General features: G+C 50.1%; 1 protein-coding gene, 1 long non-coding RNA gene and 3 other non-coding genes across 5 annotated transcripts in view; 4 read left to right on the top strand and 1 right to left on the bottom strand.

Annotated features, from left to right (window-relative positions):
- The first annotated feature begins 991 nt into the window (after positions 1-991).
- Positions 992-2,726, top strand: LOC130188870 (uncharacterized). The gene is made up of 3 exons (XR_008830668.1): positions 992-1,041; positions 1,845-2,406; positions 2,614-2,726. It is a non-coding gene; the product is annotated as an uncharacterized LOC130188870 (long non-coding RNA).
- LOC130189415 (small nucleolar RNA SNORD88) lies at positions 1,682-1,772 on the top strand. Its single transcript, XR_008830795.1, has one exon. It is a non-coding gene; the product is annotated as a small nucleolar RNA SNORD88 (small nucleolar RNA).
- Positions 2,204-2,294, top strand: LOC130189416 (small nucleolar RNA SNORD88). The gene has a single exon (XR_008830796.1). It is a non-coding gene; the product is annotated as a small nucleolar RNA SNORD88 (small nucleolar RNA).
- LOC130189417 (small nucleolar RNA SNORD88) lies at positions 2,457-2,546 on the top strand. Its single transcript, XR_008830797.1, has one exon. It is a non-coding gene; the product is annotated as a small nucleolar RNA SNORD88 (small nucleolar RNA).
- A 686-nt stretch (positions 2,727-3,412) lies between the features above and the next one.
- The window catches only part of shank1 (SH3 and multiple ankyrin repeat domains 1), a 55,620-nt gene continuing 45,014 nt past the window's right edge, over positions 3,413-14,018 (bottom strand). Inside the window, exons 23-26 of the mRNA XM_056407212.1 lie at positions 13,671-13,794; positions 9,572-12,969; positions 8,143-9,038; positions 3,413-7,557 (exon numbers count right to left, since the gene is read on the bottom strand). Coding sequence (XP_056263187.1) covers positions 7,470-7,557; positions 8,143-9,038; positions 9,572-12,969; positions 13,671-13,794 — 4,506 coding nt within the window. The 3' untranslated portion in view covers positions 3,413-7,469. The remainder of the gene's footprint in view (positions 7,558-8,142; positions 9,039-9,571; positions 12,970-13,670; positions 13,795-14,018) is intronic.

The raw sequence follows: 14,018 nt of genomic DNA, 5'->3' as shown, positions 1-14,018 counted from the left end.
AATGAGTCCAGTCTGTATGTAAGTCATACAACTCCATGTTGGTATTGTGCTGGGTAAAGTCCTACCACATCAACTGGTCTCTTCTGAACTAATTTCACAAATCTCATTTCAAATATTTGGCAGATTATATAAAAAGCCACAAGCCTACTTTAATTATATGTGGCTCGGTTTATTGAGGCATTGATACATCTTGCCTCAACATATCTGATTTGTAAGGTCTATATTCACTTCACGCCTTTCATCGTTTATCCTGATTTAATATTGTGAAGTTGGGATGGATGGATGGAAGTTACATCTACACTTTTGTGTTACTATAACTGTTTGTTAGTTTTTATTGTGACGTTTTCAACGGAAGTGGCAAATCCCTTCTGGTCAGAATGAATAACTGCAATTTAATTTGTATAAATATCTGTAGTTGCGTGCAAGGGCCATTACATGGTAGAAATCTTAGCAAAAGAAATGTGTCATTAACCCGTGCATTAATATTTAATCTTTCACGTTAGCCAGTATGATGAGTGTGTGTGTGCCGTCTAGTGGTCACAGTGAGTAACTGCACTCAGTATCGTAGTAGACAGGAGTAGCATACAGTATATATTCAGTAGTACTGTGGCTGTGATTCCTCACTGTAGCCACTGGAGGGCAGACATATTCGTAATTCGAAATACACAGGTTTGTATTGGTCTGAAGCCGGCTACTTGTACTGCTAGAAGGTAAACACAACACAACTGTCCTTCACTGTACTATATAAGAAGTGAATAAAAACGATGTACGTTTTTTTTAACCTGTTGTGTTTCAGTTCGGATAATGTTTGACATTACTAGAATAAAGCAGTTGCCGTTTCTCACCCACATACCTGCATTAAGGTTACTGTGTAACGCAGAGAGAGAAATGTTGTGTAACGATGTTCCACTCCGGTCCACTAGGCGGCGGTAATGTTCTTCAGCGCTGCCGGCGAACGGGTCATCTCTAAAAACCGAAGAAGCGGACGAGGCTTCAGTCATTTCTTTGTCATCCTCGACTGAAGCACTCCAGGTGCTGCTGGTAAGAAGATATCTTACACATTTGACTCGTATAAGGTTTAGTTTGTTAAATCATCGAATATAGTAGATTAGTATTGTAGTCATACAACTAACGTTAGAGGGATGACGTCAACATTCACTGCTGTGTCCTGTTTTAGTCTTATACCATAGCTTAGCTCATAGCCGTAACTTTAAACGTTCATTTAATTTGATAAGCTTTAACTAACACAAGCTGCTGGCCGTAACACGTTGTAGGACTCCTTCGTGCTATCGCAGTGGATATTGAAATAAAAATAATCCGGCTTTAGTGGATGTATTGAATGGTGCATTTTACACGATGACACGTGGCTCCGACCTGAAGCACATGAGCCACTAGTCGAGTCACGTGTTGTCTGATGCTAAAACATGTCAGCGGATAACTGATCTAACGTTAGCTCAATAGTGTCACTTTTGCGTGTTACTGTTACAGCCGGTTGCTCCGGTATATTATATTAGCAGATTTAACCCGTGGGCCCACCGCAACGTGGCGAGCCTCAACTCCCAGCGAGCTAACCGTGTAGCTTACAACGTCACACGATCCATAGCTATTCTCGATGCGTTTAAATGTGTCTCGTATTACATTATACTGTTACTATGAAAACGGTGATGCGGGTTTAGCTGTCCCTCTCCTCTGATGACGAGCACTGGGCTCTGATACTATTTGAGGAGAACGTGCATCTTTGGCCCTGACAAGCCAAAGTTTCTGAGGAGCTGTTGATGAATGAATGTTAAGGTCAAAGGTCATAGTGACGCAAATACAGTAACACGTGCGTTTGTCCTCCGCAGGTCTTTCAACAAGTGGCGCCACTCACTGGGTCCCAAGGGGTTTGTATAATGTACGTGTACTCTTTACTTTAAATTATGGACAGCGGTGTAGTTACACGCCGTGACCACTAGAGAGCGACACGTTTCATGACTTTGTGCTGCTGTAAGTTTATCTGAGGAACATACTACTTGATAAGGAGCACTTAAGAGCCCTTGTTCAGGGTGGTCTGGGACTCATTGTGTGTAGATACGTTCATAAGATGTTCAGGAGAGTATTTTTAACTTGGAAATTAATTTTACATATCAGCTACTGCATCCCAGTGTTTGATGTAGATTACTTCCTGTTTTAAACTCTCGCTGTTGTGTGGTTTTTGGCGGTCCCTCTCCCCTGATGACGTGCACTGGGCTCTGAGTCCGTTTGACGAGAACGTGCATCTTTGGCCCTGACAAGCCAAAGTTTCTGAGGAGAAACTAAACCAAAGATGGTCAGAAGTGCCAGTTGTGACAACACGCTAAACTGTTGCTTTTTTCTTCAGGTATTTCAAGAAGTGACGCCACTCTTTACACACAGGATTTAAATCAGGTATGTCGTGACTTCTCTTGGCCTTTTTAACAGCAGACGGTGTGCGTGTGGATCTCTTGGGATGTATAGCACTGGGCTCAGAAAATCTGTGTTGATAAAAGTGCAGATCTGCCCCTGACAAGGCAGACTCTGAAGAGATAATTGAAAAACATCTGTTAAACCGTGTGGGATTATGGATGTTCTGACTTCTTCTCCTTGCTGTTTCAGGTGCCATTTTTCCTGCAGAAGCCATCGGCCATTTCATATTTTCTTTTTTCTTCAAAAAAGAAGCCTAAAATCCTGTATTTGCTCTGATTGATTAAACTTAACTGTTTATATTGCTTTTGAGTCTTTAATTTTTTTACAAATACAGGTCTGTATTTATGTATTTAATAGCTACCTGCAACAAATTCTGTAAAATAATGTGAGACTAGTGTGAGGAGGGGTGGACTTTGAAATATTTCACAAATTCCATAATTACTGTAATTAGTAACTGAGTGGTGGTCTGAAATTAGATGCCATTCTAAAAGTATAAATGTGTAACTATCTTTTAAAATCTCAGGCTAAACATGGACAGTCCTGACACTATAACTTTTATCATTGAAGGGGAACCGTTCTTACAATGAACTCTGATCTGTCTGTTAGGAACCATTTACTTCCCGTTGGATGACATGAGCTAGGAACATGGAACTTAATCTATTCCTCTGAGTGAAAATCACTGCACCAATTATCCTTCTTAGTGGTCTGTGCATGATTTAAAATCAATCATAATACATTATTTAGAAGCTTCTAAATAAAATGTATTAAATTGTCAAGTGCACGTTTCTCCCGTAATTTGGCTCCTTTTGATGACTTACTGTAAAAGGAGCCCGTTGGCTGTCTTGATTTGAATCATTTTAATGTTGATACATAAGAGGAACATTGTTTATATACCCAAATTCAAAACCTGGGAACTATTTACGTGGCTGGAGACAAGAGACCTCTAAAGGTGGAAAATAAACATGTTTCGTTCAAGCAATCACAAACATTTAAACTTTGTTTCTGTATCTTTATTATACTTCTAACAATGTATTATCTCTTAAAACATTTGAAATTCATATAGGTCTATGAATGTGTGTATATGCTCTGGAAAAAATGAAGAGACCACTCAAATTGTTCTTAAATCAGCATCTCTGTGTATGGCAGCCGTTTCATTCCTGTGGGTGGAATTACAATGCAGACGCACCTGATTCTCAATGAGGGGATCAGCTGAACCACATCTTATTTAATGAAGCAAAATATAAAAACCAGTGCTGTGGTAGTCACTATCCTCTTGCAATGGGACCAGCTGGATGGCAGCAACAGTGCCTCAAAAAAGAGTCTTTGACCCAAAAGAGTTAAAAAGATCATTACAATGTCGCTCCATCAAGTGACCTCCAAAACGGCTAGGGCGGTAGAAAGGCCGGGCGGAGGTCACGCCATATGGATCGGACTTCAGAGGACTGGAGTGCGGCCGGTCTTCTCTGATGAGTCCAGCGTTCGGCTTGGTCCAACACCTGGCCGTCTGATGGTGAGACGGACACCTGTGACATTTGGTGGAGGTCTGTGATGATCTGGGGGTGCTTCAGCGAGGCCGGAGCAAAGCAGATGTGTCTTTGTGAAGGCCGCATGAATCGAGAACAACGTTGTCCTGGAAGAAAACCTGCCTCCTCCTCCTGCTCTGACGATGTCCCCCAACTGTGAGGAGTGGTTTGCTCCAGCAATGCTTCGTGCCACACACACACACACAGTGTGGATGAAGGACCCGGTCACGGCCCCATCTCCAGACCTGAGTCCTATTGAAAACATCTGGAATGTGGTCAAGAGGAAGACGGATGGTCACAAGCCATCAAACGAAGCCGAGTCCCTCGACAGCAAAGTGAAAGACTGGTGGAGAGCCAAGACGCATGAAAGCTGGGATTCAAAATCCAGGTTATTCCACCAAATATTGATCTCTGAACTCCTCCGAAGTTATTTTCTTTGCATTATCTGAGATCTGAAATCACTGCATCCTTTTCGTTATTTTGACCAGTTGTCGTTCTCTGCAAATAAATGCTTTGGGATAAATGTCAGTAGTTTATAGAATAAAAAACATTTCAGTTTGCTCAAAACACATACCAATCAATAGGAAAAAAACAGAGACACTGATCATTTTAAAGTGGTCTCTTAATTTTTTACAGGGCTGTATATTCTGTAAATTACCTTTCATCAGTTCATATTCTCATTTTTTAAAAAGGTCTCTTAAAGGAAAATAAATGCTTTCTGGAGTGTGACCGATTCCCTCCGATCTGTTTCCTCCTGACGGCAACAATGAGCCGCCGCATCTCCGTAATAACTTCTAAATGCAAAGAAATGATTACCGTAAGTTATTACTTTGCCTTATTTACTTTAGCAATCGTTTTAAAGACCTGAGAGAAACCAGCAGAATGAGGCCGTTTGGACCGGAAGATGCATTCTGCCGGTTCGCCCTTTCAGACACGCACATGCCCCGTGGCCGAACATCACTTCAAAAACCTTTAAAGGGAAATGTAAAACGCCGCCGTTGCTAATGGAAATAGGGCCGTTGCATAATGCGTGGTAATAAACAACTTCGTAGAAACAAGGAGAGGAAAATGATGCGCGGAAACAGACCGGAGCTCTAAACACCGTCAGGCCGAGACTCAGAGAACAGGTCAAACTGTACAGAGAGCAGAACAGTTCAATAAATACAGCGTACCCTTTTTCATGTTAAACATTATTTGGAAGACAGAGATTCTTTAGAACTTTTGAGACATTTGTTTCTTCTTTTTACATCTTAAACCATAATTAGATGACCATTGTTTTCATCGTCCTTATTGCTATGTCCTTTTGCATTTAAAAATCTCTCCTTGTCCATCGGCACAAAAGCAGTTTGTGTGGGATAATCTCTCTGAATCCCCCCCTTGTGTGTGTGTGTGTGTGTGTGTGTGTGGGATGAGCACATGAAATATGAAGCGAATGCACATTTGAGAGGTGAAGTGTTGTTCAAGGTAGAGAGGTCATGAGAGAGCCCTTATGTTTGATCTCAGCATCAGTGAGAGGAGCAGGACTGGGTGGCTGGTGGGATGTGCATGTGCAGTGGAAGCTGATGGCACGTGGAGACGCGATGGCGAAGGAATGGCGTCCGTGGGTGTGATCAACCGAAAAGGGGCGTGGCAATCCATTTAAAGTCCCGCTGACATTAATGAATACGTTATCTTCACTTAACGGTTCCCATGGGCCTCCCCGGAGTAACAGCTGCGACACTTTCAGTCTCTGCATGTTATTAAGTGACAGATAACGGTTTTTTTTTTTTTTAAAGAGTGAGGAAATCATATTTTGAGGCCATAAATGCCAACGTGTCATTTTGTTTTATCGCTTCACAGTCTGACAAAAGCAAAACGGCAAGGAGTGTTTCATGAAATGTGCTTCGTATCAAGTTGCAATGCTTCTCGTCACATAGAGGCAGTGTCAAGGGGACTGTGCACCAAATAAAATGCGTCTTTCAGTTCAAAAATACCTATATATACACATATATCTTTATATGTCGCCAGCACAGTTATCTTCGTCCCGCACCAGAGCGACACGCCAGTAACCAAGAGGCAGAAAGCAGGAACCCTGAAGCTATAATAACAGTAAGGACGATGAAAGTCATGATAAATAGTAACAATAAATCTCTTCATATCAATATTAGTATTCCAGTTTTCCCATTTAAAGTTAAAAAATTGTAAGAACAATCATAGTATTAAAACGTGATATAAGCATCTCTCTCACGTCCCCTCGGCTGCTTGTTCCCTCCTGGATTGTGTCGAGGAGCGAGAGAGGGAGGGGCCACTCCTGTAAGGAGCAGGGGGGATTGGGTGGGAAAGAGCAAGAAAATGGCAGTTGTTCCTCTTCCCCTCCCCTCTCCTTTCCAGTCTCCCTCGGACGGGAAGGTCTGAATGGTTGTACAACAGTTGCCTCGACGCTGAGGAAGTCCTTCTCCGTAGATTTAAATCCTCGGGGGGAGGTGTGTGTGTGTGTGTGTGTGTGTGTGTGTGTGTGTGTGTGTGTGTGTGTGTGTGTGTGTGTGTGTGTGTGGGGTATGCTGTTGAAAAAGTTGAAAGCACAGTCTGTCTCCTTTTGTATAAGTATATCTTGGATCCAAACATAAAGTGTGTCTATATATACGTGTCCCGTGAACTCTTAACACAATCACTTGCAAGTGCTTGTGTGTGTGTGTGTCTACATGTTTGTGTATGCATGCAGGCATGTATAGTAGTAACTCAGGTGCCTGTGTGTGTGTGTGATTTCTTTCTTTCTTTTAAATATATTCTGTTGGTCTGGGCACTTAATTTTGCTACACATTTGTGATACAGTGACCAGTCTGTATATACATATATATAAATGTATATATATATATCCTTATAAGACTTAATATGATATAGAGCTATAGAGAAACACAAAAGGTCCTGATCACAGGACCCGCAGTGAGGACAGAGCCCTCCCTGTGGTGAGGTAGCCGACCGAAGCTGAACGCCGTCTGCGCCCTCCTCACCTCTCATAACAGACGTGGAAGCTGTCTCGATGGACTGCCGCTGAGTCGTCCGGACAGAACGACGACAAAGAAAAAGCCTGCAGACATTCACCAACATTCACCCTCATATTCAGACACGTTTTAAAACTAACATCCACTCACACGGGGAGGGGGCGGTCCGTGTTCTCGGTGGGTTTCCTAAACAGATTGAACCCGCCGGCTGATGGGGGAGAGGACTGTTCAACAAGATGGGCGGCAGGATGAATGACACCTCCAGCTTCTTCTCTCTGCTTCCATTCCGCCCCTGCTCTCCACTCGTCGTGTCTGCTGCGTGTTAGATGACAGTGTGTTTGTGTTCCTTGTTTGTCGATCGGTGTGACGGTGCATGCATGTGGGGAATGTACTTGTGTGGATCAGCACCTCCTCGCCGCCCCCCCCCCCCTCGCATTTGTTGTGTGAATCCACAATGAATAGCAGCAGTTGTGTCTTCCTCCCTCATTGACTCCAACCCCTCCTTCTCTCTCTCTCTCTTTCTGCCTCTGCGTTTGCAACCTCAGCTCCGGCTCCCGTCGTCCCTCCTCCTCTCAGTCTGTCCATCCCGAGGTGAGAGAACCAGAATGGGAAATGGGCTACTGGACAGCCTGAGGACAGAAGAACGGACGCAGGACACGCGTTACGTTTGGTGTGTGTGGTTGTGCAGCACAGTCGTGTGTGTGTTGTTTTCCTGTGTGACTCTGGATTTTTTTTAATGGAGAGAACTGGTTGTTTCATTACAAAAGTATGGTGGCTCAGTATTTTTTTAACCATGTTTTCTCTACATAATCTGAGTAAACTTGTATTGTGGTTTCTTGTATATCTTCAGGTTAGGATTGGCTCACTCTATGAGTATGACCATCTAAATAAACTAATCGTCTCCGGCCACCACAATATACTAGATGGGGCATAACAATAGTATGTCACTCTAAAATGTCATTAAAAAATCAAAACATAGATGCCATAAACATATCATGAAAAGGCATTCAAATTTCATAAAAAAGTCAGTGCCGTATGCCATAAAAAATTTTTTTGCCATAAAAAAGTAATGTATGTAGTATGCCATAGAATGTCATCAGAAAGTCACCCATATAAAGGTCCTAAAACATGTCATAAAAGGCTGTGAGAGAAATGCAAATAACCAATTCCAAAGACTGGAGGTGGTCAATGAGGATGGAGAACTGCAGCCACACCTGTCCATGATGGTCCTCAGGGCCCGCTCGATGTTCATCCGGTGGCCGACGCGCGTCACGCCCAGGTCCAGGTAGTCGTCCTTGGTGAGGGAGGGCAGATGGGTGCCGTCAATCTCGTTGTCCAGGAACCGCTCTCTGTGCTCCCCCAGGTTCAGGTATCCCAGCCAGTCTGCGACGTCATACTTGGTCCAGTAGGGCAGCGGCTTGGAGGCGAAAGGCTTTGTCGGGGAAGGTGGCGGTAGGTGGGGGTAACTCAGGCATGTGGGTGGAGGGAGAGGGTGCAGGGGCGGAGAGGACGTCCCGGACAGGAAGTGAGTTGGAGAGAGGGATCGAGAGACGAGTAAGGCGGAGTTGGGAGGAGGTGGGGCACCGGAGGGCGCAAACAAGGGAGGAGAGGGTGAGAAGTAAGGATCCCCGAGAGGGTTCGCAGGTGACGGCGGCGTGTTGGAACCCTGGAGGTCGTACATTGCGCTGTAAAGAGGCGTGGTGGGGAGGAGCGGGAGGGACGATGGCCGCGGTGGGCCCGGCTTGGGCCTCTCTGCCGGGGAGATGAGAGGGCTGGGCGCTCTCCTTCGCTGGAACATGTGTGATTCTGCTTTCCGGGTCTCGCGACTGGGGATGAACTGGAACTCGAGGGCTTTGGTTCGGTAGACAGGTCTGTGTTTCGGGGAAGTGGGGTAAGGGGCGTAAGACGTCGGGGAAATCGGGGATTGTGCACGTGGAGGCTGAGACACGGCTGGAGGCTGAGGAGATGGGGATCTCCCCCAGTTGGGGTACTGGGAGGAGGGGGTGGGGGATGGGGACAACGACGGCTGCGATAATGAAATGGGAGATGGCGACTGGGATCGAGTTATGGGGGGGCTCAGAGCCGAGGCCGAGTCTTCTGAAAACCTGTGAATGAAGAGGGAGAGAAATTATGACAAGAGAAAAGCATGATGGGAAAACAGAAGACGATAAGATGGAGAAATATTGGTCAAAACTATTTACCAGCTATTGGTTAAAAAAACATTTCATAATGTCAACATCTTGATTTTGTGAACTCAGTTAGCATGATAAGTGTTTAAATTTAAACAAGCTTTTCTCTCCTTCCCTACTGTCTCACATCACGTTGAACATTTAAGCAGGTGTAACAGTTTTAGGTTCTTCCTGACAGAAAAAGAGTGTGGAAGTGGCTTTATTACCTGTTTCTGCTTCTGAGAGACACACATGGAAGAAGACAGAGAAATAAAAGGAGAGGAGAGTTTACACATGAGACACAACACTGAGACAGGACATACACACACCATACGCAGTTTATCGCAGAAGGCTTGAACTGTGGGAGGTAACATTGATACACGTGAGATGTGAGCACAGTGACAATGATGTGCATCGTCAACGAAAACAACAACAAAAGCAGTTCACGCTGTGATGAGTCCACGTTTCCACTTTACCTGTGTCTGCCCAGCGGTCTCTGGCTGCTCCAGCTCTCCTTGGTTCTCTGCTGCAGTTTACTGCTCAGCTCATTTATGATGCTGGGCTTCATACTGGATGCGGGAGGGTAAATCTTTTTCCCCTCCAACTGGTCCGCCGACATCTGCCCCTCGCCCCAGAGAGGCTTCATCTCCGGAGTGCGCGGGCGATCGAAGTACGGCGAGATGGGACGTCCCAAACTCTGCATGTCCCTGATGGCGTAGGCGTCGCGGCTGCTTTCCCCCCCGCCGTCCTCGTCCTCTTCCTGCTCCTCCCTCCGCCTGTGGGAGTGAAAGGATGCGGGAGCGGTGCTCGTCTGTCTGTGTAGATCACTGGCGCGCCCTCCCTCTCTGAACCGGTTCGATTTCGGGTAGGTGGAGGCTGCCGCTGTGGCATTCTGCATCTCAAAAGTTTGTCCGTCCAGGTAGTTCATGTAAGACTCCATAAAATCTCCTCCCCTTTCCGATTCCCCTGTCCCGCCGCCGCCTCCCCCTCCAAACCGCCCTCTCTCCCCGCGGTCGAGCCTGATGCGGTCCAGGTGGTGGTCGCTGCTGCTACGGCTGTCCAGCTCTTCGATTCCAGAGTCCACGACCGTTTCCAGGGACTCTCCTTTCCTGGTCGCAGGGTGAGGACGGTGGTACTCCGCTGCCCTGCGGCCGCCCGCGATATTGCTGGAGGATGTTGCATGTGTGCGCTCGTGGTAGAGCTGAGTGGAGGTGCACGTCGTGGCGGCGGCGGCGGTCGTCGCGGCACAGCTCGAGGTCGTGGCGTGTGAGAAAGGGCGCCTGAGCGGAGCAGCGTTGGCAGCGGTGGAGGAAGGAGCCGGGGGGCCGCGGTAGCCACGGGGCGGTGTGACTGTGCGGGGGGGAGGCGTGGGGGAGGAGCGCCCAGACGTATGAGAGCTGTTGTACAGGTGGTGGGGGTGGGACATGGAGAAGGGTCTGTGATAGGGTCGGGGGGGAGGCGGTGGGGAGACCGACGGGAGAGGCGGAGGTCCCGTCGTCGAGGTGGGCTGCAGTGTCGAGGGCGAGTGGGGGGGGGGCGGGGGGTTGGGCGACGTCTGGGAGGGGGAGGGGGCCGACTGAGTCAGGTTGGCCACCTCGCTGTCGTACGACGTGAGGCTGGAGGCGGTGGAGTCTCCGGCCTGGGGAGAAGCCAGGGGGGTGTGAGCGGGAAAGCCGCTCGCGAAGGGTTCTCTTGTGGGGGGTGGAGGGGGCGGAGGGGGAGGGGCCGAGACGTGCTGTTGGCGCGACAGGCTGTTCCGGTGCGTCCCGTGCTGCGAGTACCCCGAGGGTCCCGAGGGTCCCCCGGTTCCCCGGTCGAAGCTGTTGGCAAACTGCAACGGAGGCGGGAGAGGGTCTGCGAAGACAAACCCGTCGTCTGCGTCAATTGAGGGGGCGGGGGGAGGAAGGACCATCATGCCAGCGCTCCCAGTAGTGCTGGTCGCTGGAGGCGAGGGAGGGGTGAGGGACACAATATAGGCATCGGCTTGACTTTCCATCCGGAGGAAAGAGGGTCTTTTGGGCTGCTGAGGGTGGGCCCCCTGCTGAGCAGAGCTGTCGGCGGCTTGCTCGGCCCGCCTCATGTAACCCTCTCTCTCTGTGTCCCTCTCTCTCTCCCTCTCTCTCTCCCTCTCGCGCTCCCTCGACCTCTCCAGCTCCCGCTCCTTGTAGGTCGGTTGATATGGCTGAGGCTGGTAGTGGTGCTTGTGGACCGTTTTGTCCTCCGAGAAGCGAACTCTGAGCCCCTCGCGAGCCCCCCCTCCTCCTCCTTCGCGCTCCCTCTCTCCTCCGCTGCCTTCCTCGCTCCACACGCTCCCGCCTCCTCTCAGGATCCTGGGCGACGGCGGGCGACCGGCGGCGGCTGCGGTACCGGCCAGAGAAGACGAGGTCACCAGGTAGGAGGAGCTGGAGGACTGGGCGGCGGACGACACCGGCGGAGAGTTGACGGTCGACGAAGGAAACACCCCGCTCGACATCTGGCGGGCGAAGTGGTGATCTGATCCCCTCCTTAACCTGCTGTCGTCTCTCAGAGCACGCTCTCTGGCGGCCAGGGCGAGGCCGAGTGGCGATGTGGGGTCAAGGGCCTTTCCTGTGAGAGGGTGGATGAAGGTGGTTGTGCTGGAGGGCGCCGCCTGCCTGCCTGCCGATGTGTACAAGTCAGTCGGCATAGACTGAGGCTGATAGTCCAGGGCGGGCGAGGAGTACTCGGGAAGGCCAAAGGAGGGAGGCATGCTGCGGGTGTGATGGATGAAAGTGTCCCCGGAGAACATGCCCTCGTCGATGGACTTGGACGGGCGCAGCCGCGTGGATGCACTTTCCTGTGTGCCGAGCTGCTGCTGGGCCACTTGAGTCCTCGTTGCTCCGTCGCTGCCGAGACTCGCGTCCTCCTCGGCGGACATGAACGAGGAGGCGCTCTTCCTGCGCGCGTCGTGCAGCCGCTCCCTGTCTCGCCGAGCCGCGCCGACGACGGCCGCCCCGAACTGGCTAGTGAAGTCCGGGTTCTCCTGGGCTCGCGAGGACGGAGGCGGCGGCGGCGGCGCCGGGACGGACGGCGGCGCCGGGGGCTGTGGGGCGGGAGTGGAGGGGGGAGGGCCGCGTGGCGTCTTGGCGTCATCCGTCTCTCCTGATGCAGGAGGGTCGGCCTCCACGCTGCTGCCCTGGCTGCTGCTGGTTGAAGGGGCCTTGACTATAATGGTGGGGATGGGGATGGAGCTTTTCTCCACTGAGCCTTTTCCTCCCAGGGTCCCCTGGCTCAGGCGTAGGTCCTCGACCTTGGATTGTTTCGTCAAGGGTCCCTTACCTCTCCGGGTGCCTCCTTTGGGACCGCCGGCTCCAGCCACAGGCGCACTGCGGTCTGTACGCGGGGGTTGGCTCTGGGCGGTTTGTTGTTGCTGGGGCACGACAGTGGCAATGCTGGATGGGGGGATAGCGGTGGTGTAGCCTCTCCTGAGCCCTGCCGTCTTGGCCCCTCCACCAGCCCCTGGGCCGGTGCCAACAGGCTCCCCGGAGTAGGCCACCTTCCGCGAAGCAGTCCTGCTTAGAGCAGTGTGGACGGCTGCGTGTGCATACGGGGTTGCGTGGTCCACCGCTCCGCCACCGGGGCCGGTGCTCGAACCGGCCGCCCGGCCCCCATGGGTGAACTGCGCTGACTGGGCGTAGGGCTGGTAGTGGGCAGATGTGGCGGTGGACTGGGACACGGAGACAGGCTGCTGGGACGACTTTGCTCTCCAACCGAGTGGCGGAGCAGAGGAGAACGGAGGCTCCGGTGGAGCCGTGGTGGGGGGGGGAGGGATTTCGTCTGGGCCGGGCACCGACAGACTGCGAGCGAACTTCACGGCCGGAGGGTTCAGGAACTGCCTCTCCTCGTCAGGCGCCCCTGCAGTACAGCGTTTTTCGAAGAAGAAAAAAACCAATTAGGATGAAAAATGGATTCACAGGTCCGACAGATGGTGTGGAGTGAGGAGGAGAGAGGCTGAAGAAGAGGAAGAAGAGGAAGAAAAGGAGAACGATTTTGAGGCGAATACATGGAGCCAGGAAAAGTGACATCTGAGGCAAATGTATGAGAGTGTCTGTCTGGATCTGACTGCCCATCGACCTGCCAGCGGTTCTGTCCTCAATTCCTGCCTGTTGGTAGGTAAGTAGGTTAGTGCTCTGTATTGTACTTCACAAACAAGTAGCAACTGGGCAGCATCACACAGCATTGGTTTTGTGGGTCACCAGAGAGCACGCTACTGTTGCAGAAGAAGAGTTAGCAAAGCCGTGCAGTGAGCAACAAACCAGAAAATATTCAATCCGAATAAAACAGAGATTAGTGGTATTACCGGATGTACCAGATAGTAGTCGAGTGAGTATAAGACAAACACACATATTCACCTGACTGCACAGTCATGGTGAGTTAAACAGGCGTGTGTCAAACATACGGCTACAGACACAAAGTGTGCACATGTTTGGTGAGAGACGAGACATACTGGCCACAGACTGGCCACAGACAGGTCAGCACATTGTGGACCTCGACTGGTCCAGAGGACAGACAGACGGGCGAAAGGAGGGGCAGGCAGAAAAAGCAGACGGCCTCACCGATGGATTTCTGCCGCCGCATACCGTGCTGTGGGCCGTGACCCGAGGCGTACTGGCCACGGTCGTAGCCGAGGCCCAACCCCGACGACATCGTCCCCATCCCGGACTGATCCCCGCAGCTTGGCTGAAAGGCCAAAAGGGAGTGTGTGAAAGGAAGTGGCGAGTGCCGTGAGACTCCGTCGCTCAGGGGGCTGGAGAACAAGAACAATACTGAGAGTGACCGAGAGCTGCTGGGTTTGGTGTAAATTCTCAGGAGTTTTGGCTTCATGAGGGAGACCCTTTGCACGGTTGGTTTATTGTTCATTTAAAATTAAAATTAAAACACTTCAGGGAATACCTCACCCCCAA

Source organism: Pseudoliparis swirei, chromosome 23 (genome assembly GCF_029220125.1).
Source record: "Pseudoliparis swirei isolate HS2019 ecotype Mariana Trench chromosome 23, NWPU_hadal_v1, whole genome shotgun sequence".
Taxonomy (NCBI): domain Eukaryota; kingdom Metazoa; phylum Chordata; class Actinopteri; order Perciformes; family Liparidae; genus Pseudoliparis; species Pseudoliparis swirei.
Note: the sequence above shows the minus strand (reverse complement) of the source record. Positions and strands in the feature narration are given on the sequence as shown.